This window comes from Leuciscus leuciscus (assembly GCF_965113295.1).
Source record: "Leuciscus leuciscus genome assembly, chromosome: 18".
NCBI lineage: Eukaryota > Metazoa > Chordata > Actinopteri > Cypriniformes > Leuciscidae > Leuciscus > Leuciscus leuciscus.
The window spans coordinates 15,546,514-15,573,710 of NC_138742.1; the positions used below are offsets into that span (position 1 = coordinate 15,546,514).

At 37.1% G+C, this 27,197-nt stretch overlaps 1 protein-coding gene and 1 long non-coding RNA gene across 2 annotated transcripts in view; one reads left to right on the top strand and one right to left on the bottom strand.

The window, feature by feature from the left end:
* Nucleotides 1–27,197, top strand: part of lrp1ab (low density lipoprotein receptor-related protein 1Ab) — a 120,480-nt gene that overhangs the window by 25,052 nt on the left and 68,231 nt on the right. Inside the window, exons 2-6 of the mRNA XM_082144622.1 lie at nucleotides 431–553; nucleotides 13,303–13,440; nucleotides 24,219–24,338; nucleotides 24,458–24,586; nucleotides 24,697–24,951. Of these exons, the coding sequence (XP_082000748.1) occupies nucleotides 431–553; nucleotides 13,303–13,440; nucleotides 24,219–24,338; nucleotides 24,458–24,586; nucleotides 24,697–24,951 (765 nt within the window). The remainder of the gene's footprint in view (nucleotides 1–430; nucleotides 554–13,302; nucleotides 13,441–24,218; nucleotides 24,339–24,457; nucleotides 24,587–24,696; nucleotides 24,952–27,197) is intronic.
* On the bottom strand, nucleotides 19,367–21,580 carry LOC309480212. Its single transcript, XR_014199571.1, has 2 exons — nucleotides 20,286–21,580; nucleotides 19,367–19,678 (listed from the first exon to the last, which is right to left on the bottom strand). It is a non-coding gene; the product is annotated as an uncharacterized lncRNA (long non-coding RNA).

Consider the following 27,197-nt stretch of genomic DNA (forward strand, 5'->3'; position numbering starts at 1 on the left):
GCCGCGACTCTGGAAGACTTGGAGTTAAGTTTTTCTTTGAGAAAAGAGCATAGAACGGCACTTAAGTCATTCTTAAAAAAAGGAAGAGGTGTTCATAGTTTTGCCGGCCAGATATGGCAAAAGTTGAATCTATCAACTAACTAACGTTAGCTCCGCTGTTGGGAAAACGCTCTGGTTGGTTGTAGCGCTATCCTATTGCGTGCAGAGGGAATTTGAAAGACAGCCGTTTATCCCGCCCCTCGGATTGAGCCGTGTCTATGGAGAGTTGCCAGACCTAACATCTTGATGTAGCTTGCCAGGCTAACATTTGCTTTGATGGTTTGAAATAATATTAAGGGTATTGCTTATTCAACTCAAAATTATCACATATTGTTAGAATAATTGGTCTGAGTGATGTATTTCATGCTTGCAATGTATTTCTCTGTTCCAGCTCCAAAGACATGCAGTCCGAAGCAGTTTGTGTGTAAAGACCAGGTAACCTGCATCTCCAAAGGCTGGCGCTGTGATGGAGAGAAAGACTGCCCCGACGGGTCTGATGAAGCCGCAGATATCTGTGAGTAAATGGTTTATCTGCCTCAGACGTGACTGGAATGATATCATGACATAAAGAGATGATATGATAAGCGTCATCATGGCAGAGCTGAAATATTTTGGCTTGTTTTGCAACGTTATAAACTGAAACCAGTCCTAGATCAATTCTCAGGTACTTGTTTTTTTGTGTCAAGTTAAAAATAGTTTTAAAAACTCATATCAAAACCTGTATGATCTGTTGCGCTTTGCCTAGTTGTTTTTGAAAGGAAGAACATGTCCTGCTACGGATGGGCGATATGACAATTTTATTTCACAACATGAAACATTTTATAACAATATAGATAACGATAGTTATTTTTGTTATTAAAAATAAGAACAAAAAAGCTAATTACAAATACAATAAAAAAATATTATAAGGACATATACAATAAAACCAAAAATATGAATTAAACTAATTAAGTTTTTCATGTACAATAGGTCTATTTAACATGTACTTAGAAATAGTACAGAAATTGAATAATCAAATGTAAAGATAAAATACCGCATAGTCTTCACTGTATGAATGAAATATAAATGTATTCTTAATAAAGCTACAAAAAGTGATTCAGTGAAGAGCAGTAAGTTTATTAGGCTGACCGAATGCACGGATCCATTATACTGATACACATCCGGTTTACACTCATCGGTTTACTTTTAATTGAGACATGACCAATTGTGTTTACATGAATACTCCACATGATAGGCATTTTGACAAATGTGTGTATATTCGACTGTTCAAGTGCAATAAGACGTGAAAGAGAACTGAATTGGCAATCGCATGCTGTCTGAGAGACGTGGCTTTCTGTGCACGCGCTTCAGCAGTGTGTCAGTCAGCGCGAGCACCGCGTTGAGTTCTTTTTCACAGCTTATTGTGCTTTATAACTTTTTAATATGAAGCATGGAAATTGCTCTCTGATGAATTGGACAGCAAGACAGAGCTGAAAATTGTGGTGCAAGCAATCACTAAATTAACTATTATTTAGAGACACTGCATTTTGATTAGGGATGTACTGATATTAAAATTCTAACCAATACTGATGAGCCAATAATTATGACCAATAAAAAATGTATGTATATTCAAATTCTTTACTTTTTTTGTATATGTTTGTTTGTTTTGTCAAAATACAAAAAAAAACAAACTATTTTTAGGTGCTACAAGCAAATTTAGTTATGGATATTCATTTTGAGATCGGCCAAAGATTACATTTAAACCTTGTTGTTAAAGGTAATAAATGAAATGAATAAACAAAATATTAATTATAAAATTAAATTGTGTTTTTAAAGATTAAATTGTAGTAAGCATTAGATGACTGCATTAAATATCCAATATCTGATAAAGATCTGATAAATTATCAAATCTGTGATATCGACAGATGACTGATATGGTACCAGTATATCATGCAGTTGTGATTTTGATCATTATGAAATGTTTTAAAGTGTTTTTATGATTGACCATCTCTTCTGAATAGCCGTGACCATTTATTGATATATATATATATATATATATCAACATGCATGCATAGTGTTATGTAGGCGACCAAATGGTGGTTAACGGCAAACACAGCCTACAAAGTGTGTGTTTGAAGGATGTTCTGTGTGTCTCTTCTGAGTGATGGCACTAATTAAACTGCTCTGTTTAGTCTGGCTGACTGCACACAGTCCTGTGATGTGAGCTCTTCTCAAACGCAAAAACAGGAGCCCAGCTCTTTATATTTAGCACTGACCAGCTCCTAAATGTTAACACACACGCAGGCCTAATGAAGCCAGTTGTACCGCACCTTACTTTACATCTGTCACACGAGCCAGACACCCTCACAGCAGGCAGCCATGATGGTTTCACCATCAGCATTTGGGTAGTGCTTTACTGTCCAGCAGGGGAACAGACAGAGCTAGTTAAGTGTTTACGTATGACCTTCTGTGCTGTAATTGCAACCGCCTTTTAATCCTCACAGGCTGACAAACAAACTGCAAACATGCTTTCTTTGTAATGTTCACTAGTCCGTGTTTACACCTAATGGATTTTATTTATTTAGCCTCTCTTTATTATACACATTTCTTGGTGGAAATTGTGGAATTCTGTTTAATTTTTTATTTAAGCGTTGATGTTTCTCTTAAAGGGGTTATTGGATGCCCATTTTCCACAAGTTGGTATGATTCTTTAGGGTCTTCATGTAAAGTTTGTAACATACTTTGGTTAAAATTCCTCAATGGTTGTGTAAAACAACACCCTTTTTACCTCCTCAAAAACAGCTTTGTTCACAGTGACCCATTTCGGTGCATGTCTCTTTAAATGATAATGAGCAACTGCTCACCCCACCCCTCTCTTCCGTGGGGCGTGTCGACACAAGATGCGTAAAGTGCTGCCTTGGCAACCTGCCTGCCTTGGTACAGTATACAAATGGCTGAGGGCGGAAATATGCTAATACGGGACAGTCCGCCAGTGGTCATGGGCGGAGCGAATGGATTGGATTTTTATGGATTTTTTTCATTGTATGGTGGTTGTGTCCACACACTGCAAACACCATATAAAAGTGAATTTTGCATCCAATGACCACTTTAAGATTTTATTTTTACTATCCTTTCAAACAAAAAGTACTGGGAGTAAGTGACCCATGGTATCTTATGGTAAAACTAATGATGCACCAATTTTTTTTTTAAACCTAAATTACAGTTTTCATTTACCCGTAAACAAAAGTTTCGGCACTTTAATTAGGTTGTTTGATCTCTGTATGTTGTTCATGTTGATCTTGAATATCTTCTCAGGTGATAAATTAAACTAATTGCAGTAAACTTGTTCAGCAATGAGCCGCATCTTGATATTTCGGTCAATGATTTTGTTTGAAACCAAACAAAATCTGTGAATCTGCTAAATTAATTAAAGAAATGCACAGTTTGATGGTGTATGATGGTAATACTGTGGTACTTTGATTTATACTATAGTACTGTATAGTAACTATACTTCAATACCATGGTATTCTTAGGTACTTCAGAAAGAAACAATGGTAGTACCAATGTTCATATCCAAGAAACCACATTTACAGAAACTTTAAAAGTATCATATCAACTAACTTTTTGGGCATGGTGCAACGTACTACTATAGTATTTTGGATGTATACTATTGTAGAACCATATAGGAAATATGCCATATAGTCCCATCATGTATATTAATACTATTGTATATGAATTTTAGTGCCATAGTACTTTTACATACAGTACATACTCACATCTAATACTAGTACTGTACCATGGTACCACCTCATGTTGTTGTTTTTTCCCAAAATTCATGGTAATTCTCTGGCACTTTTTTTGTAAGTGCCATTCAGTCTCTGCTAAATGAATTGACAGAATGCACAGCTTCCCTTACAAAGGGGTACTGTGGGGTACCATGGTACAGTCTGGTGTTAATACCATGGCACTTTGAAATATAAATATATATGTGTACTTTGAGACTAAATGTTTACGATATTCATATACCATTTTACTGACATGGTACTCCAATACCTCTTAAATACTTTTTCCATCAAGTTTCATGAAGTTTCATCAAGCCTCTTCCAAGAGAAGAGATTTACACAAGATGTCCATCTGTAGTTTAAGGGCTTTGATGAGAAATTCACTCAGGAGTCCTCCAAATGTGCGGCCCGTCGTTTTTTGTGACATCTAACACAGAGTAGCTCCTGGGCGTTTGTGAACGATGTCCTCAAAGCACGTAAACATCAAAGAATTTTCCACTCTCAAATAAACTTTGTGCTGCGATCCCACCATCTGCCGCTCAAAAAGCGCCACTAATATCATTTCAAGGGCGCTAATGCAGTTTGGCTGAACACACAAAGGGGGCTTTTCATTAGACTGAAGCTCTGACCTTTTGATTTATCATGATCTGTTTCTGCCAATTACACACGTTACACACTTAATCCTCTTTGTTAAAGCCATTACCAACACTTAAAATTCAAGAGCATTTCAAATGAGAATGTACTGTATATACATTTTTGAGTTAGTGTCACATCTAATCCTGGTCTTAACTGTCATTTTGTTATTAGAGCCTTTGTGAATTCACCAGGCGGTGTCTGCCGGATGAAACGCCACATATATTTGACTCGAGAGGATTGAATAGATAAAATGAGATGGGTTGCAGAAACTTGTTTATCAATTGTTCTGTTTTTGAAACAAACATACTCATTCCATTCGGACCAAGTCTGGTGGCTGTCGCTCAGGGTTCAGTTGAGACTTGTCTTGTGCTCATAAGGTGCGTGTTTAAAGGCTTTCCTTGTGTTCTACTCTCTCTCTAGTTCAGGTTAATTTGTAACTAACCCACTGAGTTCCCACCAATGTCATGCTGCCAGAGCACATACATCTCTCCCTCTTTTTCATTCTCTCTGTTTTGCTTCTCTCTCACTTTCTCTCTGGGTGGAAATCAGTTTTTTCAACAAACCTGGCGCCCAATGTAGGTCTTGTTTATATCTTTAAGTAGGTCAGTATATCATTATAAAAGCACTGCGATAAGAGACGAGAGCACTGAGGAACTCCTGTTCTCTCTCTCTCTCTCTCTCTCAAAAACAGAAAGAAGATTGGGAAGGGTATGGTGATGTTATCTATCACAATTTATAATGCACCTGTAGTAAAAGTCAACTGTTGCATCATGTCTAAATGTAAAGGTAGCGCTCTATGCGTGTGGAATTGAAGTTTTAAAGATGTGTGTTCAGCAGTCATTTTGTTAATTTTTATCAATTATTTGAGTTGAAATAACTATTTATATTAATTAATAATAATATACGTAGTAAAATAGCAATAATAATGATTACTATTATTATTTGTATTAACATATTTAAAATCTTATTTTATTTTATTATATATATATTTGATATGTAAATATTCCAAGTTTAAAAAAAAAAAAACTATATTTTAAAACCCTAACATTCCAAAAAATAAATGAGGTCCCTTTTTGGCATGTTTGTTTAGTTGTTTTGTTTTCATTGATTATTGTGAAATGAAACATTATTGGATTTTCTTGTTTGATAATTGCTGCCACTTCCATACATGGGTACTTTTGCCCATCCTTAGTATGTGTAAGCGCCAGCCTTAGAAGTATGCCATAGTGAGTCATGCCGCTTTTTCATTTTGTCTTGTGTCTTAATTGAACGACTGTTCCCAGGTGTCTTACCTAAGCTGCAATTACCCTCCAGAGGTAAAGACAGACTCTCACAGTCTGGCTGTTTCAGGGCATCACGCTGCACGCCCGTGGAGCTCATCTGACTCATCTTTCCCAGGCAGACTCAAAGAAGCTAAATGAGATATCAAATTCTCTTTGTGACATTTTTCCAGTTTTGTTCTTCTCTCCTCTCTCATTTGCTGCTTCTCTGTGAATTTGTTTCTGTGTCTTTGCCTTTAATTTGACTCTTCAGCTATGTTCCAAACCCTTGTAAGCCACCTACATAGAAGGCATGTTTAGAAATCATTGACTGTCCCAATCAGTAAGCAGCAAATTTATACTGTTTAAGGGTAGTTAATAAATTGTCATATTTACATAGACTGTAAAAAATCTGAAATCTACGGTAAAAAATGGCAGCTGTGGTTGCCAGAAATTTACAGATTTGACTTAGTTTTAAGGTTATTAGCATATTTCATTGGCTGAAATAATATTAATATGCCGATGTTACTTAATATATACTTTATTTAATTATAATATACTGACAACCCCCTTAAAAATAGATGGTATAGAGAAAAAACACTTGATGAATCAAAGTTCATCACTCACATTTTCTACAAGCTGAGGTACAAATATAGGTGCGCAGTTTCAGTTACACACATATACTAAAATAATGCAATAAACATACATTTAACAACATAAGATGTACATAACTGATAAGAAAAAACAAACAAACAGTTATTTCAATGAAAAAAATAATCAAATGTGAGCTGCCACACAGAATTCTGGGAATGTCAAATGTAATTTTCTCACTGTAAATTATAAGATGAATTGTTCTTTTTCAATTCAGGAAACTGTACATTTAACCATATTTTACTATAAAATTACATGAAATGTACTATTAGATCTATAAAAAAAAATTCACCATATAGAAGAAAGGGACTTTGCAATTAACCAATGAATAGGTTTTTTACTGTAGCATTTTTAGTCTTTTACCTTAAAAATTAAGAAATTTTTTTCACAATATCAAAAAAAATGTAGGATTTTTAATCAGGCACCAAATAGACTACCCATTACATTCTTTCAGCTAATAGAAAAATTTTGCTGGGGGATATGGTTTGGATTAGGAATGCCTGTTCTATTTATTTAATATTTAACTCCAATTACAACCAGATATATATTTTTTTTTTTTGTGTAGAATATCACATAATGATTTTATAGCCAGCATGATTGTGGTCAGGACAGACGCTTTAGTGGAGAATGAACTTTCATCTGTGTGGGTCACTTTTGGGCCATGGAAGAAATGTCATTTTAAAGAAAGGTAATTTTAAAAAAGAGACACTAACTGCACAAAATGTATTGGTAAATCAGCAGTCTTGTTCCAGAAAGCTCTGGGGAAAGGAGAGTGCTCAGCGTGGGGCCACATGCATTTGAGTGTGTGTAAATGCTGCCTTTTCACATTCAGATGCTGTTTTAGACTCTTTGATTGAATGGGTGAGGAGGAGTGATTATTCAGTGTAATTTGCACTTGTGTAAGGCTGTTGCCACCCACAGCCGCCCCTGAGGAGACTGATATCTATCCGTGTCATTACAGCCATTACTTGGATTGAGAGAAGGTCATCAGACCCTTATTTATTTTTATTTATTTTTCGCGGGAATGCGAGATCCGATCTGTTATCCGGATACAGAAGCCACTTGATGTGGACAGGTGTAAACACACCGTGTCCTGATTGGCTTATGATCCGATCTGCTTGATCGGATCACGGTGATCGCATGTCAATGCCAAGTGTAAACGCTGCCATGTAACCTTTCTTTTAGTTTATGATGTAATACACTGACAGGTAGCCTATATAGGCTCTAGCACTAGCCAAATCAAACCCGAGAGTGTGTTTTCTTTTAATCCACAGAGTTTGCTGTCTTGTAAACATATCGAAGTATGACTGAAACGACATGATCTGATCTGTTTTCTTGGTTGTGTTTGTTGCTCACCATATATCATATATGTGACCCTGGGTCACAAAACCAGTCATAAGTCGCACGGGTATATTTGTGGCAATAGCCAACAATACATTGTATGGGTCAAAATTATCGATTTTTCTTTTATGCCAAAAATCATTAGGATATTAAGTAAAGATCATGTTCCATGAAGATATTTAGTAAATTTCCTACCGTAAATATATAAAACATGTATTTGTGTGAGTGAATGCTGCACAATCGCAAACATAAATTGAGAACTTTAAAGTAAATTTTCTCAATGTTTTTTTTTTTTTTTGCATTCTCAGATTCCAGATTTTCAAATAGTCGTATATCGGCCAAATATTATCCTATCATAACAAACCATACATCAATGAAAAGCTTATTCGTCCAGCTTTCATATTATATATATAAACCTCAATTTTGAAAAATGTACCCATGTGACTGGTTTTGTGGTCCAGGGTCACATATCATATATCATACATCAGAGTACATTGTAAAAAGTGGTAAACTGATTTTATAAGAATTTTTTCTACTTGAGCTAACATTGGTGTAACCTTCTGTTATCAGATACGTTTCTTCATATAAATTACTTTTGAGTTTAGTAAAATAATATTATAATTATTGATTGTGAGGTCATAAAACAATAAAAGTGTATTTAGTTTTATCATTTATTTCAATGTTAAGATTATATTAAAATGCTCACAAGTCTGTAGTATTTTAAACCAATCAAGGTCTAGTCAGATAAATGCGTTTCAGTTGCCATATGCATTATATTTATCAGTATTTATTTATTCTCCTTACTATGAAGTTTTGTATTTTGTTGTCAAAATGTTAGACATTACTTTGAATATGTCTTTCAATGTTTTTAAGAATTCAATGATTGAAATTATTTGTTTAAAGTAAGGGAGCTAAATTCATGAGAGAAGGGAGGTGAAATTCATGAATGAGGAAAAGAGCAAAGGTGTAATAGAAAATATAAATGAATGGAAGTGTAGGTATGAACTATTCTCTGTTGTTGGGGAATGACCTTGGTTGCAATGAGTATTCTGGATAGCAGAAACCAAGATCAGAGGTGTGTTTCATCGCCTGACCCGATTCATCTGTTATTGGGAACAGGAACAGAAGGTTTGCAAGGACATTGCGTTAATGGCATGTCATCGCTGACCCTGGATCAGCTGGACAAAGACAGCATAAAATTAAGTGTCAAAAAAGAGACTCCACTGCGGCGGTGAAGATAGCGGAAGGTCAAGGACAATTTGTTTAAAGACCAATTTGTTCTGCTCTCAAGCTTTTTGGCGAGCACACGGGAAAAGAAGTGACGGCCATTGGAGGAATAAATAATTCAGATAGTTTCTAACGCATCTCGAATATTGTAGCATTTATTTTACATGACGTGTGAAAAATGCTTGTAATATGCACAGGGCAAATGTTACCGCTGGGGCCAGTGCAGGCAGACGCTATTATGGGCCTGTCAGTATGCTGGGTGTGTTCATCACAGATGAAAGTAGGATGAATGAGACGGAGAGACAGAAACAGACCCCTTAAGTGGGGGGAGGAAACGGTGCATCTTACACAAACACACAATTAACAAAAGCACAACAGGGAAGCCAAATGGGAGATCATTATGTAACTAGAGGTAAGGATAGGGTAAGCTGAGTTTAGACACGCATATACTGACTGCTCACATAGTATTTAGACTCCCTGTGGCTCTGCTCAAATGCTTAAGTACAGCTCATCTTGACAGCATGAGCCCAGTTTTACTCAGTCATCTTTTCCAGCCATGGGAAAGCAAACTTCATAATGACCAATTTTCTTCTTTTTTTTTCTTAAAATATAGGACCATTATAATTTTTTGCATTTATTTATTTTCATGTCTATATTATATTATTTATTTCCTTACTTTTAGAAAAACTAATACAAAACCATTCAGATTTTTTCATTTACATAATTTATTCAGTTAAGAAATCATATTTAAACACTTGAGTTTATTTGTAATTAATATTATTGTGATATAGCACTATAATGATATTATAAGCATAAATTAAAGACAGGAACAAATTAACAAAGTAGCACATTTCCAATGATTTCTTTTTTAATTATGTGTAATGAAAATGGCAGACTACTTAATTTTGAGTCAAATAATGTCACTGTAAAAAAAAATAAAAAAACCATCCTAAATATAGTCTTACTCTTCTTTCTTACTATTTCTTTGAGGTGAAATATGACTTGGATGTATTCATGAGGGTTCATGAGGTTCATCCATTTGTCATGTTCAATTACGAGTTTAATTATTTAAAGCATTTGTTTTCTTTACCAATAGCCTTATATCTGTTTATCTGTGGATGTCCACCTCCCCTCCTCCTTTTTCTCTTTAGTCCCCCTCTCTCTCTCTGTTGTGTTTAGTGCATGTGCTTCAGGCGCAGGAAGGAAGCAGTCGTCGCCTGTTTGAAAGGGCTCCTGTTAGCAAACGGCCAACGACTTCCCAGTTCACTCTAAGATCACAGAGATCTGCCTCCAATTCACTCACACAACATCCGTCTGTCTGCTCCCCCTGTTTATTTTCCTCTTTTGAAAAACTGCTTTAACATCACCCCTTATTGTTCTCTTTTCCATTCTTTCAACTTTTTTTGGGCACAACTTGAGATTTAGTAGTTAGTATTTCTATTTGAGCAGAATTCGGATTAGTTGGGGAGTTTTGTTCAGATCGGCCTCTTCTTTTCCACACTAGTCACAGAATCTTTTAGCCTGGTGCTTCACAAGGGTAACGGTGGCTGAAGAGACGTTTGAACTTGAAGAGCTGGATTTAGGCTGTGCTTGAACTGTTATCCTGCCAGCAATCCCTGAGAGGGAAGGATCTCTCGATGCTTTAATATAAAACACAGAGAGGTGGAGAGAGGGTCAGAGAAAGAGCCCGTAGTTATATCCAATAGATACTTGCCATCTATGTAGTGAGTTCTAGCATGCATCAAATTGCTGCTCGATGTTTACTGTTTTTAGCTGTCGAAGGCATTATTTGCTCTGGTATTACTGTGTGTGTGTGTTTTCTTTTAGTTATGTGTCATGTGATTACCTAGAGAAAGTCATATCATTATGGGAAGGTAGTGTATCTTGATTAGCACTGTTGCTCATGGTAAGATTTATACAAAAGTTAAAAAAGAAGACAAAATGTCATCAAAAATTATGTGGACAAGTGTTGCTGCGTGGTTGTTTAGATTATAGCTAGATAGAGAGTGTCTGGCTTCAATTCACTTTATAACTAAATGAAATGGGTAGTGTGACCACGAGGAAGGATTAGATGAAGTTTGGCATGCAGATGCAAGTGACTTTGACCTTTCTACAATAATAAAAAAAAACATTCTATATTAATTTCTATATTTCTGTATTAGTTTTCCAGGTGTCCGACCCCTGGTCTGTTTAAGGCTCTCTGGGATTTGTCATACTGGATTCGCTTCTCTCATAACAGCTGATCATGGCCATCATGTGATATGAATCAGAACCATTATAAATATGAGACTGGAGTGTTAGTAAAAGAGGAAGGTACACAATGTTCCTTCCTGAATCCAGTGGAACAGCTAAAATTAAACAGAGCCCGGTTTTTGATAGATGGGGGCTGTTCAGATCCAGTATTGTTGGTGTTGCTGAAAAGCTTTATAGTATTCATTGTGATCTTTGGAGTTACAGAAACAAAATCATTGTACAGTTATGGGATGATATTTCTGTCTCAAGATTTAAAAATGTTTGTTATAATCTTTATTCAAAATGTACAAGCCTTTTTTCCTCGTTTGAAGGCTGTGTGGGTGGAGAAAAATACCATCATTTGCCCACTTTTCTCAAATCCAGTCAAATCCCAATGGATCATATCCCACTCTACATTATCTCACTCTATATTATCTCACTCTACATTATCTCACTCTACATTATATCACAATGAACATCATCTCACAATGAACATCTTTCCATATGAAAATGTTACATTACATGAGTTTCCTTTTATTTTATTTTATTTTTATTTTTTTGTGCAAATGTTGTCTTTGACGGTTCAATCAGAATATTTTCATTCAGCTTTTCTTCCGTTTCTTGAGAATAGAATTTGAGTACAAATGGGAGCTATTTTATGGGTCTGTTCCAAAAGCAGAGATGGAACCTTTTGAACATTCTATGTAGGTAGCATTATGAGGCCTTAAACTGCTTCCTGCATAGACAGCTCACTAGCTTTTGGAACAGAGCTATAATGTTGCCCTTGGTATAAAAATTAAAGCTCTGTCGGGGCCTCCCACAGAATTTTTTTTTCCAGTCTGTTTTTGCCAAGCTTTAATGAACCAAATAAGCACGTTGGCCCCTTCATTTCCGTCCCAGAAGATACTCATACATGTGGTATTAAGAGAGCAGAGAAACCTAATGGACCTTCAGAAGAAACTGTTTGGTGCAGTGTTAACCCAGCTATATGGGAGGTGAATTCCCCCTCCTTTTCTTGTGTTTTTCTAAAATGGGTCAGCAGATGTTATGAGTAGAAGTGGAGGGGAAGAGAGAAAAATATCCAAGATAAACAATTTGCTTTGCAGTGTAGGCCGCACAGAGAGAAAACGGCTCCGGACAAAAGCGATGCTATGAACGGTTTGCGTTTTCTTTTTGTTTTGTTTTCTGGATGGAGAGAGCAAGTTATAGTCTTGCCATTAAGTTTTTTTTTAAACACACGGCAATAGTTCTTTGTTGTAGTCTCAATTATAATTTGTGGTTGTGTGTTTTATTTGACCATTTTGGAGACAATGTTTGTAGTGTCTTAGTTTTTTGTTTGGTCCTTTTAGTGACTTTTGCTCTCCTACCATCTGAAAAATTTTACTAATGCTGGAAATGTGCAAGCAGATTAAGACACTTATACTAAACTAATAAAAAACTCATTGGACTTTCATTGAGCATTAGGAACAGTGTTGATATAGCCAACTAAAACAAATAAAACGAAAAATTAATTAAAAATATAATATAATATTAAATAACTTAAATGATAAATAGAAATGTTGCCTTGATAGGTTGCCTTAACTGAAATAATTTTTTGAAGTTAAAGTAGGCTTCTAAAATCACTAAACCTAAAACTGATATAAATAGAAATTAAAGATAAATAGAAATATAAAAAGTAACAAAAATAACAAACATATAATAAAATGACTAAAAGTAAAAATGAAACTATTTCCATATAATCATAAATACTATTAAAGTATATAAATAATAAAAATAATCTGATAATAACACTGATTCAGAACCAATTGCACCAATGAAAAACATAACATTTTACAAGTAAGTGTCCTTTTTGACTAAACATTACTGTCTCTGCCTGCAAGTTACATCTCAGAGGTTTGACAAATGGTGAAAAGCGTAAGGATGATTTCAAAGAGTGATTTGAAGCTCAAATCCACATACTCTCACACTCTGTCACATTATGAGTCTGTTGTCAATGAAGTGTGCAAGTTACCATGAGTGGCATCACTCAGGTGCTAGCTTTGTTAACTCTCTAAAAGAAATAGACATGACTTGTTAAACTAGCAGTTGAACGCAGCTGCAACTCTTTGTATCGTTGAAGCGTGTTGACTTGTTTGTTTGTTGTGTACTTTTTGCAGGCCATCACACCCAGGTGTCACAGTGCCCTCCCAACGAGTTTGAGTGTCGAGGAACAGATGTGTGCATTCACCTGAGCAAACTGTGTGACGGTGTCCCAGACTGCACAGATGGGCGTGACGAGGGGCCGCACTGTCGAGGTAACACGCATACAGACAAATCACAGTCTGATCATGAACCTGAGACTGATCTTTTTAAAATAAATGTCATCAAAATGTTTTGTTTTTTTTGTCAAGTTGAAGTTAGGGATGGGATTGATGGGTTCTTTACAAGTCAGTTTCCACTTAATCATTGCCATGTTATGATATCAGTATCAGTATATTAGCTAAGCCAGTATTAGAGAATATGGGGCCAGCTGATATAACCATCATTAGCCCAATCGGACCCATACATATGTTCTTACATTCCAACAATCTTTATTACTTGCATTCTTAATGATTTAGTAGTTTGTGGTGTCTTCTGAATTTTGCTGAATATTGCTGTTATCTAGCTGAATGACACTTGAGTTTGTCAAAATGACGAGTGACTCAATTCATTTTAGAAGCATTATTTACAATATGGTGATTTAATATACAGTGGGGGAGAACAAGTATTTGATACAATGCCGATTTTGCAGGTTTTTCCACTTACAAAGCATGTAGAAGTCTGTAATTTTTATCATAGGCACTCTTCAACTGTGAGTGACGGAATCTAAAAAAAACATTGTACACATCACCTACCAACCAGTAAGAATTCCGGCTCTCACAGACCTGTTAGTTTTTCTTTAAGAAGCCCTCCTGTTCTCCACTCATTACCTGTATTAACTGCACCTGTTTGAACTCGTTACCTGTATAAAAGACACCTGTCCATACACTCAATCAAACAGACTCCAACCGCTCCACAATGGCCAAGACCAGAGAGCTGTGTAAGGACATCAGGGATAAAATTGTAGACCTGCACAAGGCTGGGATGGGCTACAAGACAATAGGCAAGCAGCTTGGTGAGAAGGCAACAACTGTTGGCACAATTATTAAAAAATGGAAGAAGTTCAAGATGACAGTCAATCTCCCTCGGTCTGGGGTACCATGCAAGATCTCACCTCGTGGGGCATCAATGATCATGAGGAAGGTGAGGGATCAGCCCAGAACTACACGGCAGGACCTGGCCAATGACCTGAAGAGAGCTGGGACCACAGTCTCAAAGAAAACCATTAGTAACACACTACGGCGTCATGGATTAAAATCCTGCAGCGCACACAAGGTCCCCCTGCTCAAGCCAGCACATGTCCAGGCCCGTCTGAAGTTTGCCAATGACCATCTGGATGATCCAGAGGAGGAATGGGAGAAGGTCATGTGGTCTGATGAGACAAAAATAGAGCTTTTTGGTTTAAACTCCACTTGCCGTGTTTGGAGGAAGAAGGAGGAGTACAACCCCAAGAACACCATCCCAGCCGTGAAGCATGGAGGTGGAAACATCATTCTTTGAGGATACTTTTCTGCAAAGGGGACAGGACGACTGCACCGTATTGAGGGGAGGATGGATGGGGCCATGTATCGCGAGATCTTGGCCAACAACCTCCTTCCCTCAGTAAGAGCATTGAAGATGGGTCGTGGCTGGGTCTTCCAGCATGACAACGACCCAAAACACACAGCCAGGGCAACTGAGGAGTGGATCCGTAAGAAGCATCTCAAGGTCCTGGAGTGGCCTAGCCAGTCTCCAGACCTGAACCCAATAGAAAATCTTTGGAGGGAGCTGAAGTCCGTATTGCCCAGCGACAGCCCCGAAACCTGAAGGATCTGGAGAAGGTCTGTATGGAGGAGTGGGCCAAAATCCCTGCTGCAGTGTGTGCAAACCTGGTCAAGAACTACAGGAAACATATGATCTCTGTAATTGCAAACAAAGGTTTCTGTACCAAATATTAAGTTCTGCTTTTCTGATGTATCAAATACTTATGTCATGCAATAAAATGCTAATTAATTATTTAAAAATCATACAATGTGATTTTCTGGATTTTTGTTTTAGATTCCGTCACTCACAGTTGAAGAGTACCTATGATAAAAATGACAGACTTCTACATGCTTTGTAAGTGGGAAAACCTGCAAAATCGGCAGTGTATCAAATACTTGTTCTCCCCACTGTATATTGGTGATATAATATATTATTATATATTAATATTTTCTATGTTAATGTATTTTAAAATGTATTTTTTATTCCTTTGATGGCAAAGCTTACTTTTCAGTATCATTATTCCAGTCTTTAGTGTCACGTGATCAAAACTTAAAAATTCTAATACGGCTCATTTTGGCCTCAAGAAACATTTCTTGTTGATGCTAGCTATATATATATATGTATTTATTTATTTATTTAAAGTGGTTAAATTGGTGGGACAAGTTGTTGGCAAGTAAAATATGCTCTAGCACAAGAAATCCATATGTGAGCCCTGACAGTCTTTTAGGCAGAGATATCATAACTAGTTGCCGTCATGCCAAGATCTGTGTTTGAAACCCGTGTCCACAAAGATTTGGCTTCTGAGGATGGTTAGTATCAACCTCACATGAGTTATCATGCACTCATCTTGTTTGTGTCCAAAGTCCATAGATACTCTGTCTGATTCGGCAGACCTATATCTTTAAAGTAATGATCCGGCCACTTAGGAAGTAATTGATAGAAATCAGACACAGTTAAATCTCATTTTAAAAGGAAGGCTTGGATAGTCAGGTCAAATAAATCCCCGTAATGTTAGTCCTGTCCTATCCACCGCTATCATTCCATACTGATGGAATGTTAGAATGACAGACTGGGCCTGAGGTTTTAAAGGCCGAATGATAAATAATGTACCTTCCTGACCTGGCCCTTGGCCAGCGCTTTGAGCCTAGACACACACACTTCACTTGTCTTCTCCCTTAAATGCCGACCCTTTGAACCCTGAGGTAAACACTCACCCACTCTTCCACACAAACCCTTTGCACTCAGATGCACAGAACACACACAAACATACGCCTTTCATATGCCTTTCCTGTTGGATGTTTGTTTGTTCCTGCTTTCACAGAAAGGTTTACCGTTTCACAAGCATTGCGCTGTTTCCCTGGAACAGACATGGAGATTGAGCAAGAAACTTAGCTGCAGTTTTCAAAACGTGCTTTGTCAGTCTATATTTCTAAGTAATTATCACAGAGTTGTTGACAAGTGGGGTGAGAGGGAGGCAGGCATGAATTTATGACTGTGTGATACTTCTAGCTGCTATGTAAACAAAGTAGTGGGTCAGGATCAAGAAATCAGTGATGGGAACGCTAACAACTCAGCCAACCTCTGAAACGAGCCATGCTTATGCTAGCCTGGTTCATCTTGTACTATGTTTTGTAAATTCAACCCCTCACTGAGCTGGGAACCTTCTCAGTGCTGGTTTGATTGTGTCTTCCCTCCTGGCAGATTTAATTGGCTCCCCGCAGTCTTGATTTAATCTTTCTGCGCTAAAGCCTCTCGGAGATGTTTCAAGGTCTGTCCAGTTCCTCCCTCTATGAAAACACGGGCCAAAATCTGTCAGCCCTCTCCAAAATAACTTTCTGATGAGGAACTTAAGATCTGTAGTTTTCACTGTAGGCTGCACTGAAAAGTTGAAAAAAAAGAAAAGAAAAAAAAAGCTCTCTTCTCAGCTCTCATTGCAGCCTGCACATTTCCTACATTTTTTAGACTCCTCAAACTGGATTATTTTACAACAGAAGGGAGGAAGATCTTTATTGTAGAGCGTTAGCAATTTCCCAACTTTTGACCTTATTTTACTGGCAAAGGCATTAGAGATAAGAAATCTGGTGATGTTTTATAGCTGTTGAAGGAAGGCAGAACATTTCAGACTATTTAATTACTTTTATTGCTTTTGTTGGAGTATGTGCATATGCACGACTGCATGCTAATTGCAGAATTCAAGATGCTAACAATGAGTAGTTAAGTTAGCTGTTGATAGTGGAAGTAGCTAACTACACTACATGTTTTAGTAACTAGTTTAGTTTTTACTAGCAGTCAGCTATTTCAATTAACAGTGAAAGTCTTCTCATTTGGTTCATTCCGTGGGTCAAATCAACCAAATTTCAGAAACTTCCCAAGGTCAAATGTTTTATTTTGGTCATATTTTTTTCTGAAAAAAAAAAGGGAAAATATAAATAGTGATAAAGCCAAAGTATTAAATGTCATGGATGTACTGTATATTTACTGAGTAATTAGGAGATTAGGAGCCAAAATACAGGTTACACATATTATTTGTAGGTCTATTAGTAAAATCCGTATACTTTAGAAATCTTTGTTTAGCAGTCCAATTTTTTTATAGCTTCATTAGTTTCATTCATTTGCATTTATTTAGGCCTGGAAATACTTCATCTTCCGAATTCCAATCTGTCTCGCACACGGTCGTGTCTGCACAGCTTTCAAAGTATACTCAACCACGGATTAGCGTGGATGGACGACTTCCGCACGATCTGCGTGGACAAAGAAAATGGGCTGCACGCGGACGGGGTCCACAGACCATCCCGGTGACAAAAAAATTATGCCGCGGAATTCGGACAGCCGAAGTATACTTTGGGCTTTAGCATCATCAATTTACATTATTACCTCCTTAAGTTACTTAAATGTACCGTTCAAATGTTTAGGGGCAGTTTGGGAAAGAAATGAATACTTTTATTCAGCAAGGGCACATTAAATTGATCAAAAATGAGTCAAGACATTTCAACTTTTATGTTTAAAAGTGACTATGACTTATCTTCTTTAAAACTGTAGATTGTCACGCTACTCATAATTCAGTAATAAGTCAACAAGAAATCAAAATGAACCTATTTACTTTCTTCCTCCATGTGCACAATTAATCACTCTATCCATGTTTTGTTTGTCTTCATAATCTTTCATTCAAATGCAATAGCTTGTTCTGCCTCTAAAATGCCGCCTTATATTTCAGCCCCTCCAAACTGACTACTTTTCACTACTTTTTTCTTTGTCCTATTTTTTTCTGTCAAAACATCCATTTCCTTTTGAAAATACATCCCATAACAGGCTAAATGGTTGGAGAATACAGTTTTGTTGACTTTGTCTGCTAATGTGGCCATGGTGCCTGTGTTTATCCTGTGTTACTGCTCTGTTAGCTTCATATTAGCTGACCGTTTCTCGGTTCTGCTCATGTTTAGCTGACCTATTCACACAAGAGGCTGTGCACACACGCAGGCAAACACACAGCACTTACAAGAATGATTAGCCCTTTAAAGTAGAACTTTGCACTGCTATTGGCAAACGTCACTGTGCCTTTCAACTTAATCTGAGCTCATCTTTGGCAATAGCATATCATTCTGGGCAGTGGCTTATCCATTTGTTTCTATTCCGCTGTAGGGCTTCACAATGTTTTCACTGCACTGTTGGATGAGTTTGGCTCTGATCACTGCGTATTATTGTGACAGAACAGGGAGGGCGATCAGGAGTATTGATTGGACCATGCACTGCTCAGATAAATAGGATCCTTAATGTCAACATTTGTTTTGTTCTAACATTTGTTTGAGTTCATCTTGAGGACACAACAAGAACGTTTTTTTATCCAGTTTAGACTTCAACATTGGTGTGTTTGTGTGTCCTCAAACTGCTTTCTGAAGAAAGGTTGATATCTTTCCCAGTCATTCCTGAACAAACATACCGCACAGACCAAAGATGAAGTTCATCAACCCCATGACTTAACATCTTGTTGTCAGAAAAAAACTTTCCCCACATTCTCAATTATTACCAAACACATTCACACTCATATACACATACACTCAAGCATGCAGGGACCTGCCACTAGACAGACAGCGATATCTGAGACATAAGAAATATTACACACATAAACATGCTACAAAGTGTATTACAAAGTGCCATAAAGTGGTTCAAGTTTTTTTTAATTTTTTTTATGCAGCATGCCCATGCAGAGTGGCATAATAGTTACTTTCCTCCACAACAAAAACTAAATGCAATCCAAAAATTGTTTGTTGACAGTCTGCAGTGATTCTATACATTTGAATACTATTTAACTATATACTAACATTCAAATGTCTCGGGTCAGTAAGATGTAAAAAAAAGAAGAAGAAATTAATACTTTTTACTATGCAAGGATGTATTTATTAAAAGTGACAGTAAAGACATTTATAATGACATTTATAATGTGGTGTAAGTCGCTTTGGATAAAAGCGTCTGCCTAAATAATTAAACGTAATGTAATGATATTACTATGCTGATTTGCTGCTCAAGAAACATTCAAAAGATTTTTATTTTGAAAAAAGCTGTTCTTTTCTTTTCAGGATTTTTTGAAGAGAAAAGAACATCATGTATTTAAATTTGAGTCATTTTTCAAATGAATCATTTTAACCAGTATTGAAATGAAGTGGACTGAATTGACTGAGGGCCTGTCCACACGGAGACGCGTTTCGCTTATACGTATACATTTTTTATCGTATTGGTGTTTCGTCCACACGGATCCGGCGTTTTCGGAGACTGAAACCGCTATTTTTTTAAACCGGGTCCCAAGGTGGATAAATCTGAAAACGCCGCCCTTGCGTTTTCGTGTGTACGGCCAATCCGTACATTTTGTGAAACGATGATGTCATCACACCAAGTGTCAACTAGTCAGACACCGTTAAGTCACAGCAACTACATTTATGGTTTTTCATATTGTTCAACAAAGTTCTTGTTTAAAAAAGAAAAAAGAAAAGAAATAAAGAAGCTACTGTGCCTAATATTATTGTTGTATACAGCCATAGTATACAGCGCGCAAGGTTTATGCTCATGCTTTAAGTCTTCTTCTCCGTTTTTAGTGTATGTCTGTGGCAGAATTACAGCGCCACATACTGGTCTGGCATGTATACTACATCGTTTTGAGTCGGTTTCAGTGGTTTCGTGTGTACGCAGATATTTCTTGAGACGACGCCGTGTTTACGGAATTTTTTTTTTGAACGGGGAAAAAAAATATCGGATAGGGAAATCTCTGGCTTCGTGTGGATGTGGCCTGACTCACTGACCTGAATAAATTGACATTGCAAAGCAATGAAAGTGTTTGCTGACTGCCGCACTTTGCATTGTTGTAAGGCTGTGTGAGTAAATGTGACAAATACAGCGTTTTGTCATGCTTCACAGCTACTTGTTGAAATAACTGGCTTTTACTGGAACAGATGGTCAGTAAGTCAGTAGCATCTCTTCTTTTAGTTAGTTATTCCCCAACACTGGCCTGATCTCCCACTCGTCAACTGAAATATTAATAGAAATCACCAAGTGCCAAAATAGGAAGCATGAAATTTTCAGCATTTCCTGTTCTCCTCATGAAGCATGCAGGATGCGTGTCCTGATTCTTTGCCTGTGTTAGGTCAGGCTTGAGAACGAGAGAGCTGGATGTTCAGTAACGCAACACATTTCTGAAGAGGTTTTTCCTGCTCCAGACATGAGGAACAGAGCTGACCCTGGATCATCTGTTAGTAGTGCTGTAACAGGTTGAGTGGTTTGCATACGGTGCGGTTGAAGACTGATTTTAGGTCTGGCTGCCAGTGTTTTTGTAGCTGTCGTCTTTGAGAGATTCTGTGGTGTGGAATTAAACCTTCCAACCTTCTCTATCTCTCTTTATCTCTTTATTTTTGTCGCCCTCTGTCTTATTTGTTATTTATAATGGAATGTTGGCCGTACTCTTACAGTTCCAAAATCATTTTCGTGGCACTGATAAACCACTAACACGTGGGTTGCATACCAATCTAAAACCCTGCAAGGCATGGCTGTGGAAATTGGAGACTGGAGGTAAATTCTATCTTACAGGATTATTCCCTGAGTCCCAATGAATATAGAAAACCTGTGTCAGGGAATTTTTTAGTTGTGCTTTAGAAAAATAATACTAAAAAAAATATATTTATTTCTATTCCTATCTTCTGCAATCTTTTAAAAATAATAGTGATTATCCAGTGATCACGAATTATTGGAAAATTAAGGGATTTCATCGGTCTAAAGCAGTGGATCTCAACCTTTTTGATCCCAAGGCCCCACATTGTCTACAACAATATTCACAGACCCCTTGACTAAGGAATAGTTCACAATTTTTTTCATAATTTCTACCTGATAAAACAATTTAAATCTTGGCACAAGTAAAAAATGTAAATTCATAATAAAAAATGTATATTAAAAAAATGTCCGTGGAGATATACAATTATATTCATTTACATGACTTATCTTGTTATAGAAATTAAAATTAGGCTACCGTACCGTTAGCCTGGTCCTACCAGACTTTCGTACATTTCATTTGTACAGAGAGTCTGGCCACTGATCTTTTGGGCCCAAGCTTTGGAATGCTCTCCATTAATCATGTGAGGTCTGCTCCTTCATTGGACATTTTTAAATCTACTCTGAAAACACATTTTTATTCTTTAGCTTTTGGAAACTTGGAATTTTTTTATTCTATTTTTTTATAGTGTAGTCCTGCTGTACAGCACTGATCAATTTGTATTGTGTTATATGTGCTTTATAAAAAAAGGTTGTTGTTGTTGTTTGTGGCGTACCTCAGTTCGTAAAATAAACAAAAGAAACTCGGTGTTGATAGAAATTGACTTGCAATAGACGTCATTGGGTGAACATTGCTCCATAAATTTCTATTCTAAGTCTTTAACTGTCAATGCATTTTCAGTTTGTTCTTACAAACTCTGCTATTGAACTTGTACTTAACCCGCAACATTCCTTTAATGGAATCTGTGCCTGCAGAAAGTCCTGTTGCGTTCTGCAGAATCGCTTTTTATATGTCAGTTTCACACTTTGCATGTTCATAAATATTCAACTTTTAAATTCCATAATGCTTTCAGCTTGTGTGTAGTACACACATTTTACCATACTCAAATTCATTCTGCAGAATTCCACTGATTCCCCAGAAAATCAATCCAGAAAATACAGGAAAAGTCAACAGACTCTGTCTTGACCTGCTCCTGACTGACAGCTTTTTGGGTAGCCAGTGTTATGCCTTGAACTCCCTTGTCTCTGTTTGGAGTAGTTTGTGGTGTGAGGTCAGTGTATGAGCTGGGGTTGGATGATATGGGGGAATTGATTCGATACAGGCCGTAGTGTTTTGCCTGCACATCTTCCTCTCTACACATTCCACAAAAGCCCCATTGTGCCCCTCAGTGCCACAGCTTTTTGTGTGATGAGGACTCTCATTGTCCCTGTGCGTACATTTGTGTGTTTGAGACTCTGTCTCCTCCTCTCTGTCCTCTCTTTCTCCTACAGTGTTGCAGTGCATTGTGGGCTGATTGGACTTGAACATTGTGGTCTCTCCAAATCATAACTGAATGACCGAATGATTAATAGTGGCAATCGTGGCATGTAGTTTTCCGCCATTTATACATCATTGCTAATATAAAATGAATTTATATTAGTTAATTAATAAGTAATACTGTTATTCTGATAGGATGCTTTAAATTTTACAAAAGTTTCACTAAAGACTTTTACCTTTTACCAAAAAATGCAATGTTGCCCTTCCGTGATTTGAGCCGGTTGTATCATGATGCATCTACCAAGACTCATCAGACTGGGTTTACACCTGTATTTAGCGCTGCCATCTTGTGATCAGATCAACCGAGACGGATGTGCCCGGGTTTATAAATCCTGTAGGATTTTACAGGAGTTCCTTCAATAAATATTTACCATTGTGATTTTGCACTTCCTTGAACCGTTCCCACATTAACATATCAAACAAAAGCATGTTTTGATGGATATGGCTTTCTCAGACCTGCGTGTATCCGGTGGGCATGTAGAGACTTGTTTTATGTCTGAGTGAAGCCGCAGTCTGAGTTCACACAGAGTTTGGTGGACAGTGATACAGTGTTTGGCAGCACAGCAATACCCACAGTATAAAACCAAGCGCACTCATCTGTGTCCACCCAAACCTTTTAATCATATGCTCTGTGTGTATGTGTTTTTGGTTGGTTGAGCAGTGAAGCCCCTGTTGCGCTTTCATATTGTGCCAAGATGTCCTAAAGGCTTCTATAAGAGCATTAAAGGCTTTTCACTGTACACTGCACACATGGAAATCACATACGATTTCTCTGATATCTCTAAGATAAGTGTCACATTTCGCACATTTTTGAGAGGACACTCGTAACAGATCTACCTAATGAAGGTAGATGAAGGTCTGGTTTATCTGTGTTCTAGAAAAACAGCTTGAAACAGTTAGATGCCTAGCTCAACCAATTTTGAGCTAACTGATATGACCTGGTTTTGTTGGAAGTAAGGCAGGCAGTATTCTGACTGTTTACAATATTTATAATATTCTGCTGGTGATATAAAATTGACATTGATAAAAGGAGCATTACAATTATTGTGATATTCACAGTCTAGTTTCCTGAAGGCAGTAGCCAATAAATCTTTAGAATGGTTAAATTCAATGATTTATATACTTTCTTTTAAATATTTTATTGCACATATTTAAGTGAATTACTTTTGAAAAATAAATTTTTATACTTGTGTACACATAGAGATGATTAAATGTCATCGTTGCCTGTTTTCATTTAATTTTAATAATTACAATTTTATTTAAAAATATATTATATTATATTATAGCTTGATAATTTTAGAATTTGGTCAAGTTTTACTTTCATTTGAATGATTTTTTTATTGAAAATATGTTTCAAGAAGTCTCTTAAGACTAATCTTTTTAAATCTGCTTTTTTCCCCCCTTTTTTTCTGTGTAATCTTGTTCTTTAATTGTCTTTCAGTTTTTATTATTATTACTCTGTGTTGTGGTGCTTTGGGTTTGAGAAAAGCGCCATATAAATAAAATGTATTATATTGCGATTTATTTATTTATTTATTTGCTATATTGTCCTGTACTAGTTACTTTAATCTGTTCTGTCTTATATTTATTCTCAGTGGATGATTCTCTGCTAACAGTCCGTTCTCACTATTTCTTGTGCTATAGAGTTCGCCCATAACTGTACCATCATGGGTTGCCAGTACAACTGTTCGGTGACACTGTCGGGTCCAAAGTGCTACTGCATGAACGGCTATGAGGTGGGAGAAGATGGAAAGGCATGCAAAGGTGAGCTTTGAATCCTTCACCTGTATTTAATGATTGTCTTTAGTGATTTTATAATATTGTGATGACTGTAGAAGTATTTAACAGGAAGAATGTGACTTTTTCTAACCATGTGGCTTCAGATTTCAACGAGTGTGCAGTGTATGGGACTTGCAGTCAGACATGCACAAACACAGATGGCTCCTACACCTGCAGTTGTGTGGAGGGCTACTTGCCTCAACCAGACAACCGCTCTTGCAAGGCCAAGAATGGTAGAGAATAATTTTTGCTGTTCCTTTGTGCTCATTTGTCTTGCTGTGTGGTCATATTCTTTGTTTTTTTTGTGACAAGGCCTCACCATGTTTTCTCATCTCTGTTTAAGACCCCGTGGATCGGCACCCATACCTCCTCATAGCCAACTCCCAGAACATCCAAGCCACATCTCTAAGCGGAGCCAACCCAATCTCCATCAACACTAAGCAGACCACCGCTATGGACTTCATCTACACCCAGGAGACTGTGTGCTGGATCCACATGGGTGACTCTCCTGCTGCCACCCAACTCAAGTGTGCCAAGTTCCCCAATGCCAAGAGCTTCACAGAGGAGAAGACCATCAACATCTCCCTCAGCCTGCACCGTCAGTACCATGTTCTTAATTGTGTGTTTTATGTCTGATATCCATTTGGGGAAGATGATCCAAAAAACACGTACTGAACAAATTTACTTCATGGTTTACAAGAAATTATTTGAATGAGCTACCTTATTTGTGTTGTAACTATAATTACAGATTTGTGCTGCCAAAGAAATAGTTCAACTAGAAATGAAAGGTCTGGCATCATTTACTAACCCTCATTTAGTTTCAAACCCGTATGACTTATACTACTGTTCAAAAGTTTGGGGTGTGTAAGATAAGATTTCAAAATATTTTCTCTTATACTCACCAAGGCTGCATTTATTTGATAAAAAATACAAGAAAAACATAAATATAAAAATTATTACGTTGTTAAAATTTCTAAATAATTGTTACAATTTACACATTTTCTATTTTAATGTATTTTAAAATATAATATATTCCTTGTGGCAAAGCTGAATTTTCAGCATCATTACTCATGTCTTCAGTGTCACATGATCCCTCAGAAATCAGTCTAATATGCTGATTTACTGCTCAAAAAACCTTTCTTATTGTTAACAGTGTTGAAAACCGTTGTGCTGCGTATTATCTTTGTGAAACCACGATGCAATCTTTTCAGGATTCTTTGGTAAATTGAAAGCTCAAAAGAACAGCATTGATTTGAAATAGAAATCTTTTGTAATTATTAAAAGGTCTGTTACTTTTGATAATTTTTTGATCACAAGGCCAGCAGCCATATCACCCTGTAGCCCAAGACTGGTTGCCCACTGAAGCTAAGCATGGTTGAGCCTGGTCAATACCTGGATGTGAGACCTCCTGGGAAAACCAGGTTGCTGCTGGAAGAGTTGTTAGTGAGGCCAGCAGGGGGCACTCACCCTGTTTTCTGTGTGGGTCCTAACGTCCCAGTATAGGGATGGGGGCACAATACTGTCAAAAAACACCGTCCTTTGGATGAGACGTTAAACTGATGTCCTGACTCTCTGTGGCCATTAAGAAACACCAGGATGTCATTCGAAAAAAGAGTAGGGGTTTAACCCCGGCATCCTGGCCAAATTTGCCCAGTGGCCTCTGTCCATCATCATGGCCTCCTAATCATCCCCATATATACTGATTGGCGTCATCACTCTGTCTCCTCTCCACCAATAAGCTGGTGTGTGGTGTGTGTTCTGGCGCAATATGGCTGCCGTCGCAACATCCAGGTGGATGCTGCACATTGGTGGTGGTTAAGGCGATTCCCCCCTTCTATATGAAAGCGCTTTGAGTGCAGAGAAAAGCGCTATATAAATGTAACAAATTATTAATTATTGCTATCTTTTTAATGCATCCTTACTTAAAAGTATTAATGTGTTTCAAAAAAAAAAGACTGATCCCAAACTTTTGAATAATGGTGTACTTTCTGCGAAAGGAGACATTTTGAATAATGTACTGGTTGGTCTTGTCCATTTAGTTACAAGAAATGGAAACCGAACTTCAAACTTCCAAAACAATTTAAAAGATCCATGAACGCATCACAAAAGTGGTCCATATGACTCATGTGCTGTGTACTGTACCAAGTTTTTGTGTGAGAAGCAGACTAAGCTGGAAAAACAAACAGACCAGTCTGATTATTGAATGAATCATTCAAACCGGTTTTGTTACTTGGATCAAGCGATTTATTAAAAAGATCTGACTCAAAAGAACATTTAGTTTGTGAATCGGACATTGTTACTTCTCTCATGAACTGTAATGAACTCTAAAGGCCCCGATATACTCACGCTTAGGGGTAAAAAGAAGTTTGAAATGCATGATACACCGTTAACGCAGTTAGAAAACCGCAGTTAGGAAAGCATCTGATCTTAGCAATGTGGATATGTTTTCACCAGCTCTGCGATTCAGTACTCCATTAAAGTCACGTCATGTTTATTTATATAGCACGTTATACCATCGCTTTTAAAGCAAGCAGCTTAACCAAATTAAACATGAAAATCTCTTTCAACTAGAATTACAACTTCAATTTCTACTATAAAGCGACTCTGTTCAAGCTCAGCAAGCTGTTTTAAACTCCCGAAACGAACACGAAACACACTTCGCTTTGGCCTGATTTCTTTGGAAATGACGTCACACCAGTTCGCTCTTCGATTTCGCTTGAAGTATATCAGGGCCTTAAGGAGAGAGAGAGTTAGGGATGGATGTCAAGATTTACAGTTATTTAAATTTCACTTAAATGTCATTAAAATGTATATTTTAAATAGTCTTAAAATTCAGTTACAATT